This window comes from Rhinopithecus roxellana, chromosome 14 (assembly GCF_007565055.1).
Source record: "Rhinopithecus roxellana isolate Shanxi Qingling chromosome 14, ASM756505v1, whole genome shotgun sequence".
Lineage (NCBI taxonomy): Eukaryota > Metazoa > Chordata > Mammalia > Primates > Cercopithecidae > Rhinopithecus > Rhinopithecus roxellana.
This window is the reverse complement of record NC_044562.1, coordinates 88,710,998-88,738,926: the sequence shown is the minus strand read 5'-3', so window position 1 is coordinate 88,738,926 and position 27,929 is coordinate 88,710,998. Positions and strand designations below refer to the sequence as shown.

At 39.5% G+C, this 27,929-nt stretch overlaps 2 protein-coding genes across 8 annotated transcripts in view; both read left to right on the top strand.

Annotated features, from left to right (window-relative positions):
* The first annotated feature begins 562 nt into the window (after positions 1 to 562).
* Positions 563 to 23,819, top strand: TMEM237 (transmembrane protein 237). 5 transcript variants are annotated; one of them, XM_030916733.1, is made up of 14 exons: positions 567 to 820; positions 3,265 to 3,296; positions 3,930 to 3,934; positions 5,165 to 5,221; positions 7,347 to 7,484; positions 10,194 to 10,314; positions 11,416 to 11,570; positions 12,320 to 12,421; positions 14,120 to 14,243; positions 14,551 to 14,742; positions 16,135 to 16,208; positions 16,867 to 16,960; positions 18,129 to 18,250; positions 19,654 to 23,819. In XM_030916733.1, exons 1-14 carry the CDS (start codon positions 779 to 781, stop codon positions 19,719 to 19,721), a joined length of 1,326 nt encoding a protein of 441 aa, XP_030772593.1. In that variant the 5' UTR covers positions 567 to 778; the 3' UTR covers positions 19,722 to 23,819. The 5 variants fall into 5 exon arrangements, 4 of the variants coding, with proteins under 4 accessions (XP_030772593.1, XP_010353255.1, XP_030772594.1 ...); XM_030916734.1 differs by lacking the exon at positions 567 to 820 and adding an exon at positions 1,496 to 1,575; XR_004053225.1 differs by lacking the exon at positions 16,867 to 16,960 and having other exon boundaries at positions 563 to 820.
* A 1,023-nt stretch (positions 23,820 to 24,842) lies between these two features.
* C2CD6 (C2 calcium dependent domain containing 6) overlaps positions 24,843 to 27,929 on the top strand; it is a 184,043-nt gene continuing 180,956 nt past the window's right edge. For all 3 annotated transcript variants that reach the window (XM_010354951.2, XM_010354949.2, XM_010354948.2), the window contains exon 1: positions 24,843 to 25,114. In XM_010354951.2, the coding sequence (XP_010353253.1) occupies positions 24,884 to 25,114 (231 nt within the window). In that variant the 5' untranslated portion in view covers positions 24,843 to 24,883. The remainder of the gene's footprint in view (positions 25,115 to 27,929) is intronic.

Sequence of the window (27,929 nt, the reverse complement as noted above, 5' to 3'; positions counted from 1 at the left end):
CTAATAAAAATACTGTCTTAAAGCCAGCACAGGGAGACAGATTAGAGCTATACTCCTGTCTCCTTGTTAGTTGACTCGCAATAAAAACTTTTCTCAAAAAACCAGCATCATAATATTGGCTTCTGTGCATATAGGGCAACAAGCCCCGTTGTTTCGTAACAAGATTAGGATGCCATTACAAAGTCCTGTTTCTCTTTCTTCCCCCAGATTTGAGATTTCCAGGCGCTTTCCCTGTCCCTGTATCTGTTCATCTTCTGCATCATTCTCTGATCCATATCCACACCATTCTTCCATCTTTCCCATCTCTTTCTTAACTGTAAAATAGAATACATGATTCAAAATATTTGTAGTTCTGTTACTCAAAGTGAAAGTTATCTTTTAAAAAAAAAAACCTAACCAAACAAAACGATGCAAATTAAGTAGTTTGTAGTGATATTTATGTGAGGTCGGATTTGATTTTAAGATTCTTCAAGAAAAAGTTTTTCCAAATTTGATTTACACAGTTGTGGGATGAAGGGTAAGCAATCGGAGAAAATGTGAGAATTGCCTATATTAATACACATCCACACACCCAGGCCCGCACAGACTGGAGTAGTAAACGCATTTGTCCCAAACTCAGCAGCGCTTGACAGGGCAGAGGCGGGCGGGGACCTGGCTCACGGGGAGGCGGCCTCGCCAGGCGCCACGAAGCCCCGGCGTCCCGCAGGCTGCAGCGTCGCGGGGAGCTGGGCTCGGGCCGCCGAAGGTTGCGCCGGGGAAGCCCCGCGGGGAGAGCACCATGAGGGCTGACTCGGGGGCTCGGCTGGAGGAGGGCAACCTGGTGAGCGGCGAGGGGCGCGTCGGCCTCGAGAGGTGGAGGGTAAACAGCTATACTTGGCGGAGTGAGGGTGGGGGTGGGGGTGGGGGGGGCGCCAACGAGCTGGGGATCACTAAGGGAGAGCCTTGCTCATGGGGTGCGCGCGTCCGCCCCTCCAGCATTCACAGGAGTGGGACGGAGACCCAGGCGAGGCCGGGACCGAACTCCCGGAGTGGGGGAAGAGAGGCCTGGCATGAAGTTTGCAGGGACCTGAGCCCGCGTTGCCACGACGACGCCTCACTTCTGAGGCCCGGCGCCCGGCGGGTGCTGGGGCTTCCAGCCAGGCCTCTCATAGACTCCTCTTCCGAGAGGGCAATAGCTGCCTAGAAGAGATCGTTGTTTGCTTGCGGAGTCCTTTAACCAAGGTCTTCTCTCACGCCCCGCTTCCCGCAAACAAATCACCGCGACCACTTAGGAAACCACGGGAAAGCTGCGATTGCAGCGCCACGGTCGCCGGATCTCTGCTCCTGGGCACATTACCCCAACTCAGAGGCCCCTTTTTTGGCAGAGCTAGTCTGGACTGGCCAATCCGGGTCCCTGCGCGCCTCTCACCCCAGCATACCCACTGGGCGCTGCGCGCCGGGTACTAGCCCGGCGGCGCTGCCCGATGACGCATTGCGCCTGCGCGTGCGACAGAGCCGGGAGGGGTGGGGCGCCCTGTGTTTGGGGGCCGGAGGCCGCCGAGGCCGGCTAAACACAGAATGGGAAAGAATCCTGTGGTAAGCGAGCCTTAGCTACTTTTAGTTGTTAGGATTTTTGTCTTCAGTTGTCTACTTTTGAGGAGTAGAGGTTGGGTCTCTGGGTGGGTGGAACGTCATTTTTGCGGGACTTTTGAAATCAGTTACGTGAACTGAGTCCTTGGATCGATCTCGCGCACTTCGTAGCATCTGTAGAACAATAGCGCGTTCCCGTGATTGTCATTCTTTTCCAGTTGTAATTTTGACTACTGGATGGTATTACGGGAGCTTGCCTCGTCCTAATCTTGTAGTACTTGCATTAATCTACTGTTCGAACGAATGGATTGCTAAATGGGACAAACTACAAGAATGTCTAAAATTTAACCCTTTTGAATAAATGTCTTATGCAGGCAGCATGAGAGAGTTGGAACATTAAATTGGCTTCTAGGCATTTCTGTTAGTATCTGATTCTGAAAATACTTCTCAACTGTAATGCTCTCTGAACTACAAACACTTTTCTTATTCATATAAATGAGCGTTTAGAAGGCTTCCCCCCACCGTTCTTTCTGCCCTGAAACGCATTCTTCCCAGTATATTCAAGTGGCCTTTTAAAAATTTGTGTTAGTATGTGGTTTAAAACCTCCATTGGTTTCCCATTGAATTAAAACAAAATCCAAACTCCTTCCCTTGGTCTGCAAGGCCCTAACTAAATCTGGTTCCTGCCTACCTCCTTGGTAATTGTGCGGCAACCTTGCTGTCCTTTTACCTGAAATATTCCAGGCCCAATTTAACCTAAAAATCTTTGCATTTGTTCCGGTTGCTCCTTTCTCATTCAGGTCTCAGCTCAAATATCTCAGAAAGTTTCCCTAACAAACGTAGCACTCAGTCTCCTTCATTCATTACGTTTTGTGTGTTTGTGTTTGTGTGTGTGTATATATACACAAGATATGTATACAAGATATATGTCTTAAATATAGCATATATATGTTACACATGCTGCATATAATATACAGTATATATTATATATATTTAGCATTGTTTCTAATAACCACTAGATTGTAAGTTCCGTAAAAGCAGAGTTCTCTCCGTTTTGTTCATTAGTGTACTCCTAATGCTTAGAAAAGGGCCTGGCCTAGAGATAGAAAGGAATGTAGGAAGGAAATAATTTTATATGAAATTTAGAATGGGAGAACAAATTTTAAATTGCCCATGTTTCTCATCAGTACCTCCCAGGTTTCACTGATGAACAAGATTATCAAGAGATTTGAAGATCCTGGTCTGATCCATTATATTTTTCTGTCATGTCTGAACAACAGACTCTTGAAAGAAGCGGTTTCGCCGAGTAGTGGCTCACTCTTGTAATCCCACCACTTTGGGAGGCCAAGGTGGGTGGATTACCTGAGGTCAGGAGTTCAAGACCAGCCTGGCCAACATGGCAAAACCCATCTCTACTAAAAAAACAAAACTTAGCCGGGCATGGTGGTGGGTGCCTGTAATCCCAGCTACTTGGGAGGCTGAGGCAGGAAAATTACTTGAACCCAGGAGATGCAGGTTGCAGTGAGCCAAGATCGTGCCATTGCATTCTAGCCTGGGCCACAGAGCAATACTCCATCTCAAAAAAAAAAAAAAAAAAGAAAAAGAAAAGAATAGCTTTATGGTGTTTGGAATACATGAAGTAAAGATGCTCTAGGCTTTTACTTACAAGCAAATTTCTTTTTTTCCCCCCCACAGCGTCCTCCACGAACCCTTCCACCTGTGCCAAGGTAAAAATAATTTACAGAAATTTCATTATTGAGCTTTAAAAATGGAAAATGAAGACAATGGAAAAATTAACTAGTATCATTGCAAAATTACAATGATTCTGGAAACTCTTCTGAAAAATTTAGGGATTTTCTGAAATTTTAAAGGTGAAAAATCCTTGAATTATAAGAATAACAGTTATAATTGAATGTTATATTTAAAAGCCTGAATATCAACATGGTAGGATAATGGATCCATTCCCTTTCTAACTGTTTTAGTATCTTTTTTTTTTTATCAGAATTCTGATCTTTAGTTTGTGAGAATAGTTTCCTCAGAGTTTAAGCTGATTTTAATCAGTGACAAGTAAGAGTTCTTAATCTGCTTAATCCACTTTATTAATAGACAGTAGGGAATATGTATATGTAGGTTCAGAAAATATTGACATTATTTTATTAGTAGTGTTATTAAACAGCTTATTAATTATAAACAGTAAACTAGTCTATAAACTAGCTATTACGTGAAAGCTAATTTTATTTTAAATTTGTAATGATTTAAGTCGATTTTCACTGTGAATATTAACAGGTTTCTAATTAATTGTTCCTTTTTTTGTCTTTGTCCTGCTGGTTAAATTTGTTTGGTGTTACATGACGTGTTAGTCAAGGTGAGTTAGTTTAATGTGAATATAAAATTTTCTAAATATAGTATTTGGTGTTCAAAAATTAGTTTGATTCCTTGGTTTGTTTCTCTTAAAACCGAATCTGAATGGTGTAATTTGTAATTCTACAATATGTTTTTGTCAAATAATCTCCCTTGACTACCATTTAAAAATTGTTATTAATATATAGCACTGGATGACCTTGCCATTATAAAAGCACTTCATCCCTGAATGGGGTCACTGAGCACACAACTGTTGGCTAGTTTGTAGCTCTATAACGAGGACTGCACCTTCCTTTATCTCATTTTGTCAGGGTAGACAAGGTTATACTATACTAAAACCCCCAAATCTCAGTGACTTAGTATCACACAGGGTTATTTCTAATTAATACCAACTCCGCTATGGCAAAAACTGGGGACAATTGCCTTTCACTACTTTTTTACTATTGGTATAGCAATGTAGGCTACTTCTTTTTTTTTTTTTTTTTTTTGAGACAGTGTCTTGCTCTGTTGCCCAGGCTGGAGTGCAATGGTGCAATCTCGGCTCACTGCAATCTCTGCCTCCTGGGTTCAAGTAATTCTTCTGCCTCAGCCTCCTGAGTAGTTGGCATTACAGGCGTGTGCCACCATGCCTGGCTACTTTTTGTATTTTTAGTAGAGACAGTGTTTTGCCATGTTGGCCAGGCTGGTGTCGAACTCCTGAGCTGAAGTGATCTGCCCGTCTTGGCTTCCCAAAGTGCTGGGATTACAGGTGTGAGCCACTGCACCTGGCTTGCAATCTAGGCTACTTCTATGCTGTGGTCCCACCATCTTAACATGAGGCTTCCTCAGTCACCACAACAAGGGAAGAGAAGCTGAAAGATTTCTCACTGGCTCTTTCAACGTTTGGGTCTGAAATGACACAGATCACCTGCTCACAGCCTATAGGCCAGAACCAGTCATAGACCACACCTATGTGCAAGGGGACTGGGAAATGTAGGGGATCAGATGAATATTTGTTGAACCCACTTTCTGTGTCATGGTTTCTAACATTACTGACTCGCAGTGTGCTACTGGTACCACAGTGTGGGTGCTCTCTGGTCTTCTCAATTTCTTGCCTTCTTCCCCTAATCTATAGAAGTTTGCTGGGCCCAGGGAGGAGAGGGAAAATTCTTCCCTGCTAAAAGTTCTCTTCTGATTGTTCTCTGCACTGAATTTTAGACAGCCTTTTCTGTTGACGTTTTCCCCTGCTTTATAGATGATATTCCACTTAGTCGTCCTAAGAAAAAGAAGCCTAGAACAAAAAACACACCAGGTAAGATGTTATTCTTTGTTGTGTGGGATCACAAGTTTTCCCAGGACCTCAGGTATGGTAAACATCACAGATCAGGGAGAAGTAAGGCCCCAGCAGCCCAGAATCACCACTTCGTTGAGGATAGAATTAAGGCCAGTTTGAAGCAGTGGAATTCCTAGTGGCGGTGAGGTGCAGGGCAGTGGGCAGCCTGAGGAGTATCTGGATGCATTCATGGAATAGAAGGTGGTGCCATCTAAGCTCCTACTTACATGATGTTCCTGAACTCTTTAAGGTCTTTTATCCCTAGACAACATACATGGTTTTAAGCTATGATTGATTCCAGACCCTTGAACAAGATACTGAATTTAGAAACACAGAGTTCTTAAATCTCGCTTCAGTCAGAATATCTCTATATTAGAGCATGAGTCTGAAAGCATGGCCACATCATCATTTAAATAGTAAAGCTTCAGTCATGAGCAGAACTCGTTTTTGTCCTAGTCAGCCACTAATAATCCTGGAAGTTGTGTCTGTAACTCTAAACCCAGCACATCTAGAATCCATCATTGCCTTTAAGAATAAATAATTTTTTACGTCTCATAATTTTCTGCTAATGGAACCTGCCATTTTCCCAGCACTCAGGCTTGAAAGCTTAAGGTTATCTTTACCTGATCCTTTAACTTCACTTTTTACTTGTGACCTCTCACACTCCTAAAAGGTTTCTGTGGTTGCTCCTCCTTTTTTAAAACAAACAACAACAATAAGAAAAACATAAAAGGAATCATACATACTGTCTTTGCTTCTTAATACATAGAGTTCTATGTATTCTTAAACAGTGACTTCATTGTATTATATGATAAGAATGTACCATAATCACCGGTCTGTTATTTATTTAGGTTATTTCCAATTTTTCACTCCAACAGTGTTGCAGTTCTGCATAAAATAGTGGCTGGTAGGGAAGAAGTACTTCTGTAGGATGGATTGCTAGCAGTGGAATTGCTAGGTGCAGGATGTGTGTGTTGTTGGTATGATTGACTGCTAAATTACCTTAAGGAAGCTTTAGTTGTTATCTTGCTACCTGTAGAGTCTGAGAGTGTCTCGTTCTCTAAATCCTTAACATTGGACAATATCAATCATTAAAATTTTTTTGTTAATGGGCAAAAAGTAGCTTATTTTAGTTTGCATTTCTCTAAATACTAGTGAAGTTAAACATCTTTTCATTTGTTTATTGATACATTTCTATTTCTTTCTTTTTTCTTTTTTTTTTTTTTTTGAGATGGAGTGTTGCTCTGTTGCCCAGGCTGGAGTGCAATGGTGTGAATCTTGGCTACCTGCAGCCTCCACCTCCTGGGTTCAAGTGATTCTTCTACCTCAGCCTCCCTGAGTTGCTGGGACTACAAGCGCATGCCACTACATCTGGCTAATTTTTGTATTTTCAGTAGAGATGGAGTTTTGCCATGTTGGTCAGGCTGATCTTGAACTGCTGACCTCAGGCAATCCGCCCGCTTTGGCCTCCCAAAATGCTGGGATTCCAGGCATGAGCCACTGCGCCCGGTGCATTTCTGTTTCTTCTTTTGTGAAGCAGACAAGCAAGGAAGGGAATGCAGTCAGGTAAAATCCAAATCTGCCAAAATGTGTTGAAATTCTTTTAAAAGATTTCATGAGGGAAGAGGTTGAAGTGAATGACCAGATGAAGAGATTGATAAGTTATCTGCTAACTCCAATTATCCATGATGACTTTATCATTCTTTAACTTATTAATGAAGGACTTGACTATTTAGAGGCTGATGAAAATTCTTAAGGCAAGAGGCAAGTAAGAGAATTCTCTGTCAGTTTTTATTATGGTTTCCACCTTTTTCAAAGTTCTAAATGTTCTGAAGCAATTTCTTCTCCTCCTGTCTTTTGCTCTTCTTTTTAGCCCCCTCTTTTTTTCTTCCTCAGCCTTTCTTATTCCTTCATTTATTTCTTTTCCTAACTTAAATCCCAAAGTTACAGGTGAAGAGGAAGGAAAGATTTCAGGGACAATTAGTTCTGAAAGAGATGGGGTTATTCTATAGGAAACATTCTAGTTACCTTTTCCTCCATCTTTTTAAAATTCAGTGATCTTTGCTCAAGTAATCTCATTTTTTTCTACTCTGTTTTTCTGTAGCAAGTGCTTCTTTGGAAGGCCTTGCTCAGACTGCTGGTCGAAGGCCCTCTGAGGGCAGTGAGCCATCAACTAAAGAACTCAAAGAGCACCCAGAGGCTCCTGTTCAAAGAAGACAGAAAAAGACAAGGCTACCTCTTGGTACGTGAAGAAACCAAAGTTAGGTTGTGATAGCAGTTGTGATTTTGGTGACATGATAAAAACCTCTCTGCTCTCATTTTTCCCCCCATCAATATCCCACAGGTGGGTTCTTGCTTTTATGTTTAAAAATTTACCACTAGAATAACTCCAATGGCTTCAGCCAAGAATACTTTATAGGTCTCTTTTGATCATATATGTATAGATTATGAGAGGAGGGCGACAAATGCAGGACTAAACAGAAAGTTCAGATCTCAGTGCATAGAAAAACCTAGTAAATGATGAAATGGACATTTCAGATTAGTGGGGAAATGATAGATTCTGTACTAACAATAATATAATGAAACAACAACTAACATTTGTTCAGTCTTTCTATGTCCCAGGCAGTTCACAAGGTAAACAAAATACTATACCACTTTTTGGCCTGTCAAATTGGCAATGCTTTTTTCTAGTTATAAAATCCAATATTGATGGGAAATGGGTGAACTCTTGCTTTTTGCTCATAGGGGCATAGATACAGCCTGTCGGATTTCTGGGAATAGTAGTAAATTCAATAGCTGCAGTAATTAAAGAATGTTAACTGCAACATTATTTATAAGAGTAGAAATTGGTAATGACCCAAATATTTAACGGTGTGATACTGGCTAAATAAATCATACTTTACCCATAAATAGGAACCAGGTACCCATTAAAAGGATTGTTAGGGTGACACGGATAATCATCAGTTGTGTATTATTAAATCAAAAAACAAAGGTTATAAAATAGTATGTATTGGAGGATTCCATTTTTGTAAAATATAGTATGTTAATTTCTTAGGGTTGCCATAAAAAATTACCATAAACTGAGCGACTTAAAACAACAGTTTATTTTTTCATAGTTCTTAGGTGAGAAGTCCAAAATCAAGTTGTCTACAGGACTATGCTCCCTCTGAAGTCTCTAGGAAAGAGTCCTTCCTTGTTTCTTGTAGCCTCTTTTATTAAAAAGAATGGAAGAATATAGCATTGTTACAGTGGTAGAAGTTTTAGAAGGAGGAAGTATGATTTTTAAAATTTTCTTCTTTCATTTATATTTTACTAATTTTTAATATTTTGAGTGTTATGACTTTTATAATAATTAGAAAAAGGACAAAGGGTTGTATTGGAGTAAAACTCAGGGAAGGAACAAAGATGGGGAGATTAGTGCTCTCCTATTAACATCAGCCCTTATTCATAATTTATTATAAATTAATTTTCCTAATTACTTGTCCTTCTAGGAAATGGCGTGTCTTGATTGGATGGAAGAATTATAGGAGTAGAAGGGCAGGAACTAGAAAAGTCAGGAGAATGGAACATAATTTTGGAAGGCAAGTTAAAGTGGGATACCACAGTGCCTGGGGGCACTGAGGATCTATGAGGAGAAGGAAGGGGCAGATGATGGCAGAAGAAGGAAAAGAGACAGAAATGGTGCTCAGACTAGTTGTAACAACTCTACAATTTATTTCATTAGTGGCAGTAAATGTAGTTTAATTAAAACTCCCCTTTAGTAAGTTAGTTAGGATACAAGTTTAAAAATCAAGATGGATACCAATACCTAGTTTTATAATTTGTGAAAAGTATGTTTACAGAAATGACCTTTTTTAGAAAATTCAGTACCCAACTAAGTTTTGGATCAAAAAGGACCTGTCATTGCCATTCCAAAGTACACTAAGCCTGGCAGGTCAGCTTTCTAAATTTCTGGATTTAAAAATTGTGTTTTTGTTTATTTTGTTCAGGATGACCAATGGTAGGCTCTACTGCTTGCATTATATTTCCAATCCAGGCTGTAAGTATTTTATTACAATAGAATTGTAAGGTCTTGAATGTATTCCAGAGAGCTAGTATTTCCAGATAGGAAGAGTAGCTAGTGGATTAGAAGAATGCTTCACTGACTCATTTAAACTTCATACTTACCCTGTGTACAGGAAAGAGTTAATATAGCAGACCTGAGACTGCTATCCTTGGAAAGTCCTGCTGATAAGATTGGCCCTTAGCTGGCATCTGGGAACTTGGATGATAAACAGCTCCCTACACTGATAGAAAACTTTCCCTAAATTATGAGGTGGCTCACTGTGCATTTGTGCATACAAAGTGATTTTTGCTGAACATCTGCTTCCCTTCTGGGCATCCAGAATTTTGGTATGTGCTAAGCTTATGTGACTAGCCCCTAACCTTGGGTACTGTCTCTGATGAGCTTCCCTTGTAGAATATGTGTCACATGTGTTGTCACAACTCATTACTGCAGAGATTAGTGCATCCTATTTGACTCCACTGATAGAGGACTCTTGGAAGCTTGTACTTGGTTTCCTCTGGACTTAGTCCATGTGCTTTTTCCTTTTGCTGATTTTGCTTTATATTCATTTGCTGTAGTATACCATAATTGTGAGTGTGATGATTTCCAAGTCCTGTGAGGCCTTCTAGAAAGTCAGCGAACCTGGAGATAATCTTGGGAATCTTCAACACAGCCTGGGTGTTGGGTTACTTAATTTTTTTTCATATTGTTTGGCATTACAATTTCAATTTTTACATTAGGAGTTTAGAAGTATAACATTTTTTAAAAATTAAAAATTTGTAAGATAGTGAAAGTATTTTTGCCCAATTAAAATTCTTGAAGTTCTTTTCTCTTACACAAGTCTTGTACATTACTTTTCTTTTTCTGTTTTAGTTATTTGAAAAGTTAAATTTATTTTGTTTTCAGAATTGGAGACTTCCTCCACTCAAAATAAGGCATCTAGTTCATCTTTATTACGAAATGAAAATGGTATTGATGCGGAGCCAGCTGAGGAGGCAGTTATTCAAAAACCTCGGAGGAAGACAAAGTAAGAATTTATTTATGTTTCTGACTATTCTCCAGGATTACCCTGATGCTTTGTTTGGAGTTCCCAAACAGTAGCTTCTCATTAAGTCTTACTACATACTTGTATTTGTGTACCTCTAGGGTATGTATTATTACAAAAAATCAGTTAAACCAATCTAATGATAAATTTGAGAAGAGTAAACCACTGAGAAAATTTTAAAAATTAAGATTGTACTTAAATAAAAAAACTTAAGAGCCTTCTCTTAAAAAGAAGAACACAAATAGAATATATAAGTAGCAAAATTAAACATTAAGGATATTTAAAAATTAAAGATAATGAAATAGGCTATTATGATTTATTTTCTTATGTTAACAGAATTCAAATTAAGATTATTTCAGCAATAAGTAAAACTGTGTTTTAGCATTCAGATAAAATGAGTAAAGTATACTTTAAAGAAATAACACTGGAAGGCATATATATAGCACTATTGTTTGTATTTGAAAATGAACCTACAAATAGTGATCAATGTCTGTGTTAGTCCGTTCTCACAATACTAATAAACACATACCTGAGACTGGGTAATTTATAAAGGAAAGAAGTTTAATTGGCTCACAGTTCAGCATGACTGGGGGGGCCTCAGGAAACTTACAATCATGGTGGAAGGTGAAGCAAACATGCCCTTCTTCACAGGGCAGCAGGAAGGAGAAGAATTAGAGCTGAGTGAAGGGGGAAGCCCCTTACAAAATGATCAGATCTCCTGAGAACTCACTATCACCAGAACAGTCCCTGGACAGGTGGGGATTATTACAATTCAACATGAAATTTTAGGTGGGGACATAGCTAAATCATATCAGTGTCTACAGGGAATCATACAATTTTAAATTTGGAAAGAAGCTTACAGATTAGTGCAGTCACTTCAATTTTCAAATGAGAAAACTGAAGCCCTCAGAAATGTAGGTGACTTTCTGCACATAATAGTTAATAACAGATTTATTTGAGTAAAAATCAAATTTCTTAACTCCAAGTCCAGGGCTCTTTCCATTATATTTATAGCTAGTTCTGTATGTAAGTCTGTGAGTATTCAATAATCATCCATTTTTCATACATACTTCCTTATTACAGGAAAACCCAGCCAGCAGAATTGCAGTATGCCAATGAGCTAGGAGTAGAAGATGAAGACATCACTGATGAGCAAACTACTCTGGAACAGCAGTCTGTATTCACTGCACCTACTGGCATTAGCCAGCCTGTAGGCAAAGTATTTGTGGAAAAAAGCCGTAAGTAGATGCCTTGTTTTATTTAGAATATGAACTCTTAAAAATTGTACAAGGATATCCTTTATACTTCTGGAAATCTGAATTAAGGAATTAAGCAAAACTATGTACAACAATTTATACACAAAACTAGTCATCATGCTTTGATTCATGAGAGTGAAAAACTGGAAACAACCTAAATGTGAAATAGGAGAGGAATGATTTCAGTAAGTTGTGGTGTATCTATATAATAATATTCTTCACCATTAAATATCATGTTTAGGGAGAATTTTTCATTTTATGGAAAGATTCTGATAAAAGAGCATATACACGTGTACACACACACACACAGTTTGATCTATACATAGGACAAAAGACTTGAAGGAAATAGGCTCAAATATTAATGCTGATTGTTTCTGGATTTATGGGTTTATGGGTAATGTAAAGATCTTCCCCATCCCTGCCTGATTCTTTATTCTTTCTTGTACTTTACCAGCTTCCTGCAATTGGTAGTAGTTGTGGTGGGACAGATAATAATATAAATTCTACAACTGAAAATAAGAGAGAAAATACATGATGATACTACCATATTAAATAAGAAATACAACATTATAGCTGTATATTCTTTTGGAAAATAGTGCTGACATTGTATAATGTATACTGGCTATGAGACTAGGTTTGCAGTGTATTTTAGCTCAGGCTGCTATAACAAAATACCACGGACTGAGTGGCTTAAACCACAGACATTTATTTCTCACTGTTCCTAAAACTAGGACGTCCAAGACAAGGTTCCAGCAGATTAGGTTACTGGAGAAGGCCCCTTCCTGGCTTGCCAGTGGCTGCCACTGTGTCGTCATGTGGCAGAGAGAGTTTTGGTATGTCTTCCTCTTCTTAAAAAGACACTAATCTCATCATGGGAGCTTCATCCTCATGACTTCATCGAAATCTAATTACCTCCCAGTGACCTCACACTCACTGGGGGGTTAGGGCTTCAACATATGAATTTTTGGGGGACACATTCAGTCTATAACACAGTGTTTAAGAAAAACCTACTCAAAGCATGATCATGACTATATACTAGCATGGATATGTTAAGGATATGCTGCCTAAAGAACTCATCTGAAACATAAAGGTTAGTCCTTAAAATTTACAATGTAGATTTTGTATACATTGTTTTAGAACTCTACTTCATAAGATCCCATCTAAAGGATCTTGCAGTTCTTGGCCAATAAGAAACCTGTGGTCTCTGGCTGACTTACCCAGTGTCTCACAGTTGGTTAGGGTGGAACTGGGACTTGAACTGTGGTTTTATGACTTCTAGTCATGTGGTTTTATTCATCTACTATGTGGCCATTTAATTTACTCCAGTTCTTTTTCAAGCAGTATCACTTAATCCTCATTTTTATTCTTGTTTCACTTAGCATAGAAATTTCCCTGCTAGAGTAACTGGCCATAACTGGCCATAAAAGGCACCAGTGGTTCTACTGGTTCTACTGTCTGCCCGGAAGTTGTCTTTTCTTTTCTTTTTTTTTTTTTGAGACGGAGTCTCACTCTGTCGCCCAGGCTGGAGTGCAGTGGCTGGATCTCAGCTCACTGCCAGCTCCGCCTCCCGGGTTTACGCCATTCTCCTGCCTCAGCCTCCCGAGTAGCTGGGACTACAGGCGCCCGCCACCTCGCCTGGCTAGTTTTTTGTATTTTTTTAGTAGAGATGGGGTTTCACCATGTTCGCCAGGATGGTCTTGATCTCCTGACCTTGTGATCCGCCCGTCTCGGCCTCCCAAAGTGCTGGGATTACAGGCTTGAGCCACCGCGTCCGGCCTAAGTTGTCTTTTCTTAGGGAAAATTGTCACACCCCTGTCTTTCATCCTCCAAAACACCTGCGAACTGGGTTTGGTGAGGATAATTGAAATGGAACCTTTCCTGCTTCCTGAGGTCTATTTGTGGATTACTAGATATACAGGAAGGAGCCTCTGAATCAACAGTAAAAAGGCTAAAGCCCTACTCATACAATATTGCAGTGCTGACTCTTGAACTGATGTTCTTCACAGGAATGTTCTAAAGAGAAATTTATGAAGTAGCCCATTTCTTTCCTGTCATCCCAGAAAGCCATGCTACACATCCTGACATCTTTTTCTAAGAAATTTAAAGTAGTTTTCAAATATTGACTTACCTTGGTAGCATAGGCATATAAACTTTAATACTTCTAAAGTCTCTAAATTAGAATTTTGTAGACTAGGTCATGTTAAAGGTTTCTAGACTTTATTCTGGTTGAAAGTTCATTATTTTTTATTAAATATAATTGATTTCTGAAATTGTTACTTCACTTTGGATTGAGAAGAAAATACACTGACATCGCTTATTTTTCTTCAAGATGAAAAATTATGTTTAAGGAACCCAAAGTAAAGATCTTTCTGAAATAGGTGCTGAGTCAAGGAGAATTTTCAGATAGAACAGCAGTATTTCAGTCTTAGTTTTCAGCTTCCTGAATGTGGAATTTAAAAAAAAAAAAAAAAAAAAAAGGCTACCAGGGTTCTCTCTCCCTAGTTGTTAGTAATTACATTATGTGTTCTTAGGGAGATTCCAGGCCGCTGACCGTTCAGAGTTGATAAAGACCACAGAAAACATAGATGTGTCAATGGACATGAAGCCTTCCTGGACCACCAGAGATGTGGCACTTACGGTACACCGGGCTTTCAGGTGGCTGCTTTTGTTGGACTTTTCTTAAAACAAATGTTAACTGAGTTCCGTAATTAAAGAAAAAAATAGCCTATTGGTTGTTCAATATTGTTAACGAAATGATCACTTAAAATGGTAGGTAGGTGTATTTTTTAAACATCCTATTGGAATTGAATGATCTACCTATCAGTGTAACTAAAAAGAAAGAGCTTGCTTTTACTTGTCATGAAATGTTGAATTTTATTCTTGTATATGAAGAGATTTTAAACATGTTTTAGCTTTTTACTTTAGTAATTCAAGTATAATAATCAAACCCTTTACCATTCAGGATGATTGGTCTCTTTTCTCATGGATTCTTGGCCGGCTGTGCTGTGTGGAATATTGTTGTGATATATGTTCTAGCAGGAGATCAGCTATCCAACCTCTCAAACCTTCTGCAACAATACAAGACCCTAGTGTATCCATTCCAGAGTCTTCTGTACTTGCTTTTGGCTCTGAGTACAATTTCAGCTTTTGACAGGTAATGCCTGTGACTCCAGATCTGTCTAACTTCTTCAGAAGGAAATGCTGAGCAAAATGTGTCACTGACCATGACAGTTTTCAAAATAGAATTATAGAGTATCAATATTACTTCAAAAAGTTTTTTTTTTTTTTTTTTTTTTTGAGACGGAGTCTCGCTCTGCCGCCCAGGCTGGAGTGCAGTGGCCAGATCTCAGCTCACTGCAAGCTCCGCCTCCCGGGTTCACGCCATTCTCCTGCCTCAGCCTCCAGAGTAGCTGGGACTACAGGCGCCCGCCACCTCGCCTGGCTAGTTTTTTGTATTTTTTTAGTAGAGACGGGGTTTCACCGTATTAGCCAAGATGGTCTTGATCTCCTGACCTTGTGATCCGCCCGTCTCGGCCTCCCAAAGTGCTGGGATTACAGGCTTGAGCCACCGCGCCCGGCCTTCAAAAAGTTTTAAGGCCAGTCTACTTCTGTTCTTTTTTGAGGGGATGAGACTGTTGTAAACAAAATATTCCCAAAAGACTTCACCCATTCCAGCATCAAATCATAAGTCCAAAATTTCATCCAAATGTAGTCAACTCAGAAATTCCTAAATGTCATCTAAATCAGGTATAGGTGAGACTCAGAGCATTTGTATTTGTCTCCCAGCACTGCTGTAACAAAGTACCACACATTGGCTGGCTGAAAACGGCACATTTATTCTCTCGCGGGTCTGGAGGCGAGCAGTCTGCAATCAGGATGTGGCCAGGGTTGAATCCTTTTTTGAGGGCTCTGAGGGAGAGTCTGTTTCATGCCCTTCCCCTCACTTCCAGTGATTGCTGACAATCCTTGGCATTCCTTGACTGTAGATGCATCATTCCAATATTTGCCTCTATCGTCACGCAGTGCTTTACCCCTGTGTATCTCTGTATCTGTGTCTCTTCTAATAAGGACACCAGTCATACTGGATTAGGGTTCATCCTAATGACCTTAACTTTATTACATCTGCAAAGACCCTGCTTCCAAATAAGGTCACATTCATAAGTACTCCAGGTTAGTTCAACATATCTTTTTGGGAACACAATTTAACCCGTTTTAAAAAAAACCCCACCTAATTAGAGCCTAATGATATGGGCAATAGAAAGAGGTAGAAACTAAGGAAATTTTGTTTATCAACTTTAATTTTCTTTAGAATGTCTTAACCCCAAAGGAATGTCGTCCAAAGTAGTCTAGTTAGATGTTTTATATGGCCTTTGTAAATAAGATAATTTTGTCATGTGTATTATGTATACACTGTAGCTACTTAAAACCTAGTAATAGTATATGTGGTAGCATTAGAATAGAGAAGGAAAAAACTATTGTCAAGAAAGTAAAGTTTTGTTAAAAAGTTTACGACTGCACTGTGACAAGAAGCTTTTATATTTTCTAGGATTGACTTTGCTAAAATATCAGTAGCAATCCGAAATTTTTTGGCCCTGGATCCTACAACTTTAGCATCTTTCTGTGAGTAAACAGTTCAACTTGATAACTGTGTAATACTTGAGTTATACCATAATTTTGAACCAGGAAAAATGTAATTTTTTTTTAAAGTTGTATTACTGCTCCTTATAAACATTACCTATAGATGGTCAGTGAATTTGTAATTAGAAACATAATAGGCATAATGTTGATAGAATTATTTTTCAATAGAGGTTCATCTAAATAACTTTGAAAAGCTTAATTTATTGTACTGTATTACTTACTTTTTAACTTTTGTATTTTCTACTTGACATTAACCAGATTCAGCTGGTACGGCCTTTTAATAACAAACACTATTTTATATCTTTCTGATTATTTGGAATGCATTTTGTTCTAAGTTTTGAGAATATTAATAAAACCAATTTTAGGACCTTGAGCAATTCATTTAACTCTTAAAAAGATCTAGGTTCTTGTCAGTTCTAATGATGAAACAGTGAACGTCTCAAAAGATCCTTCTGTACCTGTTCTCAAAAACATATATAAGGATATCTGGCCTATTGAAATATATTTATTTGGTAAAATAAATTTCTTTTATATCATCAGTCACCAAAGTACAGATTATTTTCAATATTAATCTCAATATTAATTCAAAATAAACCAGGTTGTTAAAAATTATTAGTAATTTCATTTGTCTTTTTCTCAGTGTACTTTACTGCTCTTATACTATCTCTGAGTCAGCAAATGACAAGTGACAGAATCCACCTTTACACACCTTCTTCTGTTAATGGTAGCCTCTGGTAAGAATTCACAATGACATTAGCAATTGTTAATGGCAATAACAGCAATTTTTCTTATCTTTCCATTCTTTTTCGTCTACAAATAATGAAGGCTGTTTTTGTTTCCAAATCTATGGCAAGAAAATACTTATTCCTTTGGTTAATGGGTAACTATTGTTATATTCACCTGCATTTTTAAAGAAATATCTTTCTTTTAAGAATCTGTTTTAGATCTTCAAGTTATAGTTTTTTCTTAGTTGCTGTTGTTGTTGTTGTTTTTAAGATGGAGTCTCGCTTTGTCACCCAGGCTGGAGTGCAATGGCATTATCTCGGCTCACTGCAACCACTGCCTCCTGGGGTCAAGCGATTCTGCAGCCTTAGCCTCCCGAGTAGCTGGGATTACAGGCACCCGCCTGGCTAATTTTTGTATTTTTGTAGAAATGGGGTTTCACTGTGTTGGCCAGGCTGGTCTTGAACTTCTTATCTCAGGTGATCCACTTGCCTTGGCCTCCCAGAGTGTTGGGATTATAGGTGTGAGCCACTGCACCCAGCCAAGTTATAGTTTTAAAATAAGTCATCATATGATGGACGGAAGGAGTCCTGCATTCTTACCCACTATCAGGGAGTTTCATACCCCAGAACAGTGATAGGAGTGAGTAGCTGGGATAGATTCAGAAAACCAAGCAGTGCTAGAAAGAGCAGAATAGGGAGAGCCAACATCTGCAGATCAGTGGCCAGCCATGAAGCTGACAGGATGGCTGAGATTCTAGTTCATAAAACTCAGAGAAGCAGTCTTTTTTTTTTTTCCCCAAATGCTGAATGTGGCATCCAAAAGTAATCTTTTCTGAGAGAGTGGCTAGGGACATTAGGTAAAGAGAAAGCAAATATACTTTATTGATGAGTAATGTCATGGTAGTTGGAAGGAAAGCTTTTAGAAAATTTTCTTGGGAATACTAGCTTTGCATTTATATGAATGTATAGAGCAGATCTGTTTAGAGTTTAACCTTTGAACCCTTGTTCTCATTATATATGTGGTATATTTTACAGGGAAATTATATTTTCTTTCATGCTTTACTTGTTATTTCTCTAGGAGATGACTGCTGTTTTTTCTTGAAGTTCCTAAAATAGATATATTTGTATATATGAACCAAACTGAAGGTATTTCTAATGAGTATTTCTACATTTTTAGGGAAGCAGGAATTGAGGAACAGATTCTCCAGCCATGGATTGTGGTGAATCTCGTGGTGGCTCTTCTGGTTGGATTATCTTGGCTATTTTTGTCTTATAGGCCAGGCATGGATCTTAGTGAAGGTATTAAAGAAAAAAATAGTATAAGAATATCCTGAAATCTTCTGTAATGGTTTTATAAACCTCCTTTTAATACATATAGCTTATAATATTCCAATCACAAAGACACATTTAAATTAAAATAATACAAGCAGAGAGAAAATAAAGTGGTGTAACAGAATGCCAAGAGAAGCAGAGAGGAGTGCCTAGGAGGGCTGGAGTCTGGAACTACTTAGTGAGGGCCTTCTGTGGCCCTTGTGCATATTCAGGAGGTATTTCTTCTCTTGGAACCCTTCAAGTAATTTAGAAAAAGTCTTTGCTCTTTACTTCTCTTAGTTTCCTGCTGATGAAAGTATCTCTTAATTTTGAAATAAATCATGCTTTGTCTACATAGCTTTTCTGTCAGACACATACTCAAGTTAATTATTCTTACCTCCTCTATTTGGTACAAATTCTTAACTCTTCATTGTCTAACACAGTGTTTAGTACTCTTACTTTTAACATGCTCAGTGTGCAGTGATTCACTCATCTCTAGTTCCCAGACCCCTTCTGGAACACCTGAAGAAGAATCATCATATTAGCAAACTGCTAAACTTTTATGCTGCTTGAGAAACTGTTTAGTATTTGTATTGTAAATTGTGTTTCCTTGGGCAGTGTTCAACAGTTTCACCCTTGAACATCTTTTATGGATATTTTCTCGACCTTGGTTATTATTTTATTTTTGATTTGATCAACTATTTACAACCCATCTGCCTCAGAAGCCTTAGCATGGAGAATTTTGCCAACATCTATGCTAAGTAATAGTTTAAATGTAGAAAATGTCAGCTAATAACATTCTACATTGTGGTTGGCATCAAAACTGCATCTGGATTTTGCAGTATTCAGTCTAAATCACAAAGTGTGTGTTACTTAGTATTTCCAGAATCCTGTTCTTTTAAGGCCATATTAGTCATACAACATGTAGATTTAAAAAGTAGGTATAAAATGAGTGATAATACCTGGCTTATTGGGTTGTTTTGATGAAATGGGATGACCCATTTAAACTATCCTGGCACATATCTCTTGTTAGTTCCAGGTCCTTCCTCTGTATCTGTCCCCTATATTTTAGATGATTCCATCACTGTAGAATTAGACCTTTTAGCTGTTTAATGATCTTTGATTATCTAAGTGACTTAAATTTCCAGGTAGGATTTTGTATATTGTCTCTATTATGTTTTACTTTTAAGGGGTTCATAATTTAAAATTTAAATATTTTAAAATATAAAACTTGTACATTTGTTATCAGCTTACCTTTGAAATCAGATTTCACTGTCAAGAAATCTATTGAGGGCTTTCTCTGTCAATTTTTAAAAGACTATAAATAAGCTATACAACTCTGTTGGAGGCACTGGGAAACAATTTTATGATCTGTTCATTTTCTTCTCCAGAGTTAATGTTCTCCTCAGAGGTGGAAGAATATCCTGATAAAGATAAAGAAATCAAAGCCTCTTCATAATACCAGCTCACCTTTGGAGGAATAATGACTCAGTATTTGTCCCACTTGTGTTTTTAAATGTATTTTTATAAGATGTATACATGTGTATTTGTAATAGATTGTTTTGATTATATAATACTGAAACATCTCTCAATATTATGAAAAATGTTAAAATTGTACTTGTTATTTATGTCCAAATATTTGTATAGCATTATCATCTTAATGACAAAGGGAATAATGAACTAGAAACCAGCAAGTGAAAGTGTTTATTTCCTGTTTTCTCAAAACAATTGTATTTATAACTATTATCTTAAAAAGCACTGGTTTAGAAAAAGCCATAACTTAAATAGTGTTATAAAATATATATCAGTTTTAAACATAAATTTAGTGAATATGGTAGAAGGGAAAAAAAGCCTTCATTTTTGACCTCCCCTTACTGAATAAATTGAAATATGAAATTTATCTTTTCTGAAACTGGCTTAGTGATTGAGTATCATGTAATAATTATAATTTAGCTTTAAAGATGCTTTACATCATGGCCAATAAAAAGGGAATGTATCTTCTGTTTGAAAAATTTTATAATGTAAAATTTTTACCTAGAAGTAACTAAAAAGTTGCTTCTCACTATAATCTGTATTACTGGTTCTCATATCTGGTTGTACATCAGGATCATAGAGGGAGCTTTAAAAAAATCTATGTAGCAAAAGAGGCTGAGCAGGGCAAGGCTCGGGAATAAAGGAGAGACCTGTGAGCTTGTAGGCTCCCAGCTGACATCTGCAGTACCCTTTCCTCTGTCTCTTTTTTTTGAGTGACAAGAAATAGGAGTAGAAATTCACCATCTCTGTTCTCCAGCTCTTTGTCAGACAGGTTTCTGGCTTTCCAGGAAATCCCACTCTTGAGATAGGGTCCTGCACTGGAAAAGATCTCTTCAGAACTATATCCAGTGGTACCTCAGCTGTTGTGTGTGAGACCCTAGAGCTCAAGATGAGGAGAAGACTAGCTATGGGAAAAAATGTTTCAAAGGCTGTTAAGCACATCAGTAAGACTATTGGGCCTGCCCTGATTAGCAAGCAACTGAATGTTACAGAACAGAAGAGGATTGACGAATTGATGATAGAGATGGTTGACCCTGAGAATAGGTCTAAATTTGGTGTGAACTTCATACTAGGAATCTCTTTCGCTGTTTGTAAGGCTGGAGCTGCCGAAAAGGGATTCTCCCTGCTGTCACAGAATTGTCAATTTGCTGGCAATTCTGAAGGCATCCTGCCAGTTCCAGCTTTCACTGTGACCAGCAATGGTTTTCATTCTGGCAGTAAGCTGGCAGTATAAGAGTTCATAATCTTCCTCGTCAGCAAACTTCAGGAAAGCCATGCTCATTAGAGCCAAGGCTTAGCACACTTGAGCAGTGTCGTCAAGGAGAAATGTGAGAAAGCTGCTGCCAATGTGGGGGATTGTGGTAGGCTGTATAATGTCTCCTAAAGATGTCCATGTCCTAATCCCTGGAACTTGTGAATATACTACTTTACATGGCCAAAGGGATTTGCAGATATGATTAAGGTTATGAACCTTAAAATGGGGACATTGTCCTGTATTATCCAGAAGGGTCCAGTGTAATCTTATGAGTCCTTAAAAGCAGATAAGAAAGCCTTTTATGTCTGTGGTCAGAGAGGTCATTGCTGGCTTTGAAGATGGAAGACGGGGCCATGAGCCAAGGAGAGTGATGACCTCGCAGCTGAGTATGGCTGTTGGCTGACAATGAGCAAGGAAATGGATTTCAGTCACATAACTGCCAGGAACTGAATTCTGTGAGTATCCCAAATAAGCAAGGAAACAAATCCTCCCCTAGAGCCAAGAAAGGAATGCAGCTCTGTGGATACCTTGGTTTTGGCCTGGTGCTGCCCATGTCAGACTTTTGACATACAGAGCTGTAAGATAGCAAGTGTATGTTGACTAAGCTGCTAAATTGGTGGTGATTGGTTATGGCAGCTATAGAAAGCTAATATAACAATAGAAAGCTATATGTAGCAATAGAAAGCTATATATCTTAGAGAATAAAGAAGGCTAGAGCTGCTGTGGAATGCACTTGGGAAAGCTGGCTACATTGATAATTTGTAACTGGCATGGGCATAGTTGCCTTGAATCCTTCCAGGTCTGGGACGTACAACTTAGACTTCAGATCTCCTAATGACCCAGGAGGCACATAAACCTGAGCAGCTGGTAGCCCTGTATAAGTCCTTCATCAGGGAAAACTCAATGTTTTCCCTGACGAAGGACTTGTACTGAGAACTCAATGTTTTCCCTGATGTTTCTGGTGTCTCTCAAAGATTATTTGACCGTGATGACTGGAAAGTTTGGAAGAAGTTCACTGCTAATGCATGTCTCCAGGAAGTAGGGAATGATCTCACAGTGACACTTGAGGCACATTGCTAAAGCTGTCGATGATAATTCATGTAAACTTTCTCCAGCTTACAGTGGACTAGGTTGACATGCAAATTGATCCAGTCCAATTGGTAGGGCATCATGGTTTCTCATTACTCACTGATTTAAAATACTTTTATTGCCAATCTGGTGAGGCACTGCCCTGGGTAGATAGCACAGGGGCACCTTGCTGACCAAAGCCCTCGGCCAGGTACAAAAAGCTCAGTTTCTAAAACTCTTGTCATTTCAATAATGTTATAAATTGAATCATACAGTATGTAATTTTATGGGATTGACTTTCTGTTCATCTCTTTTTTTGAGTCATCTCAGCTGTTGTGTGTATCAATAGTTCATTTCCTTTTACTGTTTTGTTTGGTTTAACTCATTGACTTATTGAAGGATATCTGGGCTCATTCCAGTCTGAATAATGCTGCTGTGAACATTCATGTACAAGTTTTTGTGTGAACATTAAGTTTTCATTTCTCTGAGATAAATGCCCAGGAGTGAAATTGATGGGTTGTATGTAGTTACATATTTAGTTTTTAAAGAAATTGCCAAGCTGTTTTCCAGAGTTGGTGGTACCAACTAATTTCCCATGACAATTTTGTGAAGAGTCCAAGCTAGTTTTGCTTTAGAGTGTCTCACCTACATTTTTGAATTGTCGACATTTTCCTAATGACATCACGTAATTTGTTCCTCAATCTCCTAAATTTCCTGTAGACTGGAGGTTAGGTCAAGCAGTTTGATTAGATTTTTAAAAAAAATAAGATAAGTTCATCTGTGATGCTGTTTACTTTATGTTGCATAACATGAACCCTAGGAACAGAGTGAGCTGCTGGACAGCAAGTTTCATTGGGTGCAGTAATTAACACACCACATAGGATAAATCTGAAATAATGACAAACGTGTTAAGGGCCTTGGGATATTGGGCCATGTACTCTGAGGAGCACAAGGTGAGTTGCAGGTTCCTGCCCCTAAAGAACTCTATCTTTTGAGATTAGCAACTAATAGTGTGAGCCCACTAACAGGATGTGAAAGTTGTCAAAATCAAGTTGTAGTCATTGTGTTAAAAATCCTAACAAATAGAGCTGGGGAAGGCCATGAAAGGAGGATTTTCATGCACAGATGCCTGATAATGAGGACTATCATAAAAGACTGCACAAAACCACACCTTGCACAAAGGCCATCACAACCTGACACACAAAAAATACTTCTTTGAGGACATTTGCCCAGCAACTGCCTGTCCAATGTCCAAAAGGCAACATCCTTGTTATTGATCCTTGTAGCCAAGGATAATTCTCTCAAAACAATCATTTTCGCTTTAAAAACCATTGTCTTCCTTTACCTCCCTGAATATGCACATAGTTTACTGTGGCACTTGTATTCTCATTGCAATGCCATTCCTGAATAAACATCATTTTCTTTCAGAGAGTCTGCCTCTCTGTTATTTAGGCTGACAAGGATATGCCAAGAAGTAGCTTGGATACAGCAGTTAACTCTGCCTTTAGGGTATGTGTGTATGGGGATATAAGAGTTAACTAAAAGCTGACCTTTGAGCTGGTCCTTGAATAAAAGAATAGATTCCAAAAATAAGAGGAATAAATAATGATCCTAAGCTAGGAGAGTACATTTTGTAGACCTTTGGTTTCCATATTAAGAAATTCAGATTTTTGTGTACAATAAAAAAGTTCTGGAATTATCTGGTTTTGTTCTGTTTGTATTTATTTAAATTTTTGATTTAACTTTTATTTTAGGTTCAAGGGTACATGTCCAGGTTTGTTACATAGGTAAATTTTGTGTCATGGGGGTGTACAGATTATTTCATCACCCAGGTAATAAGCCTAGTACCCCAAAGGTAGTTTCTGATCCTCTCCCTCCTTCCATCCTTCACCGTCAAGTAGACCCCAGTGTCTGTTGCTCCCCTCTTTGTGTCCATGTGTTCTCCTTGTTTAGCTCGCATTTTTAAGTGAGAACATGTGGTATTTAAGTTTTCTGTTTCTGTATTAGTCTGCTTAGGATAATGGTCTTCAGCTCCATCCGTTGCTGCAAAGGACTAATACGGGGGCAGTGAAAGGGACAGATGACAGCAGGTTGGCAGACCCATGAGTAAATCATTACAATTGTCTCGTGTGTGAGATGTCCCAAACTAGGTGCCATAAAGGGAAAGGTAAGATTCAGATATTTAGGGTCAGAATTTTAAAATGTGTCTGAATTTTTAAGATTTTGTGGATATGATATTGCTGCATCAAATGAATTTGGAACGTACTAGAGGTTTAAGAGGGAAGATGAATATTAACGTGTTATGTGTCTGTGGAACAATTGGGTAAAAGTGTCAAAGTAGACTGTTGGATATTTAACATCTGGAGCTCAGGGGACAGTGTAGAGGAAGTAATGACTGATACTGTAAATCTTCCAGAAAGAAATGGTGCAGGGAGAAAAGGACTCGTGAGGGCTAAAGGGCAGACAAGACAGTGAACTAAAGTGGTTGGGCCCCGTGAGGTGCCTTGCTCTCCACCAGCGTGCTCTGACTTCCTTCTAAAGGAGACTGAAATAGCCTGGAAAGTGCGTGCAGCAGACCTTCCAGGCTTCCTAAGCACGCAGGCCTCCAAAGCTGGCCTCCGGCCATTCCCAGCAGGAGCCCAGCCTGAGTGGGTCACTAGGCGGCAGGCACGCGCTGGGAAAATGCTGGAAAGGCTGCGGGAGGGCCGCGCCTGCGCGGTAGCGGGCCGTCGGTTGGGCGCAGACAGGCCCCAGAAGATGGAGAGATGGAGCCACCCCAAGAGACAAATAGGCCTTTCAGCACACTTGATAACCGCAGCGGGCGGGTCCAAGCCCTGTCCCCCACCCCGCTATTGCAGAGGAATCCCTACGGCAGCCCGGATATCATGCACATTAAAGGGTCAGAGGCTTCTTCGGTCCCTTACACTCTGGACCAAGGCACGATGGCCCTGCCTAAGGACAAGAAGAAGGAGGGCACCGGGCACCGGCTGCTGAACGTGAGTGGGGTCCTGGCCGGCACCTGGAGGACCAGGGCCAGCAGGGCACCTGGAGGGTGGTGAAAGGATTAAAGGGTTCAATGTGTGCCAATTGCCTCTCCCTTCAATTGGCACACATTGAACCCTTTAATCCTTTTTTTTTTTTTTCATTTATAGCAATTCTTTTGTTTTATTTTTTATTTTTAGTTTTTATTATACTTTAAGTTCTAGGGTACATGTGCACAACGTGCAGGTTTGTTACATATGTACACATGAGCCATGTTGGTGTGTTTCTTTTTTCTTTTTTCTTTTGAGACTGAGTCTCATTCTGTCGCCTGGGCTTCAGTGCAGTGGCCGGATCTCAGCTCACTGCAAGCTCCGCCTCCAGGGTTTACGCTATTCTCCTGCCTCAGCCTCCCGAGTAGCTGGGACTACAGGCGCCTGCCACCTCGCCCGGCTAGTTTTTTGTATATATTTTTTAGTAGAAACGGGGTTTCACCGTGTTAGCCAGGATGGTCTCAATCTCCTGACCTCGTGATCCGCCCGTCTCAGCCTCCCAAAGTGCTGGGATTACAGGCTTGAGCCACCGCCTGCGGCCGAGATGAGTTTCTTATAGGCAGCATATAGTAGGGTCATGTTTTTTTTATCAACTTTTTTGCATTTTTATTTCTCTTTCTCTCTCTTTCTTCCTTTCTTTCTTCCTTCCCTCCTTTCCTCTCCTCTCCTCTCCTCTCCCTCTCCTCTCCTCCTTTCGAGACAGGGTCTCACTCTGCCACAGAGACTGGAGTGTAGTGGCATAATCACAGTTCACTGCAGCCTTGACATCCTGGGCTCAAGTGATCCTCCCAACTCAGCCTCCTGAGTAGCTAGGACTGTAGGCGCTTGCCACTATGCCTGGCTAATTTTTGTATATTTTGTAGAGATGTGGTTTTGCCATGTAGCCCAGGCTGGTCTGAAACTCCTGGGCTCAAGTAATCTGCCCACCTTGGCCTCCCAAAGTGCTGGGATTATAGGCATGAGCCACCATGTCCAGCCTATTTTCTTTTTAATATTGGTCAAGTGAGGTAGTGAGAAGTGGGGAAAGTATTTTGATCTTTTTAAAAACATGCGTTAAAATATTCCTGAAGGGACACACGCCCAGAAAGAGCATGAGAACTCCATGCCCCTTCCCCTCTACCAAAATTTAAAAAAAAGTGTATACACATTATTATCATGGTGACTGAGTATTTTGGCATTCAATTAAGTTATGTGCCTGAGGCTAGGTATGATGGCTCATGTCTCTAATCCTAGTACTTTGAGAGGCCAAGGTAAGAGGACTGCTTGAGCCCAGGAGTTTGAGGCTACAGTGAGCTATGATTGCATCACTGCAGTCCATCCTGGGTGACAGAGCAAGACCCTGTCTCTCCTGAGACCCAAAACATTTATGCTGGAGGCAATTAGTCTATATGAGTCCCAGCCCAGCCAGCAGGTAGTAGGTGCTAATAAATGCTTATAGAAGGAACACTTACCATACGTAAAATCTAGCACTGCTGTCCCATAATGCAAGCAGCATTCATTGTTAGAGCTACATGACAAAGCTCCACAGACTGGGTATTTTAAACCTCAGACACTTATTTTCTCACAGCTTTGGGTCTTGGAAGTCCAAAATTAAGGTGGTAGGGTTGGTTTCTTCTGAGGCCTCTCTTCTTAGCATATGGGATTAGGGTCCACCCTGATGACTTCATTTCAACCTAATTACCTCTTTAAAAATCCCATCTCCAAATACAGTCACATTCTGAGGCACAAGGAGTGGGGATTGCAACGTATGCATTTTTGGGAAAGACAATTTGGTTTTTAGCTAGAGTAAACTCTTAAGTATTGATTACCATATACCAGGTACTGTATATTAGTTGCTTTATTTATATTAATTTTGTGTGTGTGTGTGACAGTGTCTTGCTCTTTCCCCCAGGCTGGAGTGCTGTGGCGAAATCATAGCTCACTACAGCCTTGAACTCCTGGGCTCAAGCAATGATCCCACCTCAGCCCACAGGCATGTGCCATCACACCAGGCTAATTTACTTTTACCTTTTGTAGAGATGAGGGGGTATCACTAGGTTACCCAGGCTGGTCTTGAACTCCTAGGCTCAAGCAATCCTCCTGCTTTGACCTCCCAAATTGCTGTGATTACAGGTGTGAGCCACCATGCCTAACCTATAAATATTAATTTCCTTAAGTCTCACAAGAGCCCCATAAAATAGGTTCTGTTATGATTCAGCAAATTGCATGCAGCATTGTGGCTTAGAGAGGTTAAGTAACTTGCCCTGGATAATACAGCCAGAGGGCAGAAGCAAAATGTAAACTCAGTAGGTCTGGCTTCTTTTACCCAAATCTGGAAAATCAGGTCATGTTTTTTTGATCCATTTAGCCAGGGTATATCTTTGAAGTGGAAAGTTTAATTCATTCACATTCAAGGTTATTATTGATAGGTGGGGGCTTATTCTCATCATTTTATTAATCAATTTCTGGTTGTTTTATATGTCATTTGTTCCTTTTTTTCTCCCTTATTATTATAGTTGTTTGGTGGTATCTGTAGTAGTAACATGTGAATCTTTACTTTAGTTTTAACTCTGCAATTAAATATTTTAACTGCTCTCCACAAGTCTTTTTTTTTTTTTTTAGTGTACTTTAAGTTCTAAGGTACATGTGCACAACGTGTGGGTTTGTTACATATGTATACGTGTGCCATGTTGGTGTGCTGCACTCATTAATTCATCATTTACATTAGGTGTATCTCCTAATGCTATCCCTCCTCCCTCCCCCACCCCACAACAGGCCCCAGTGTGTGATGTTCCCCTTC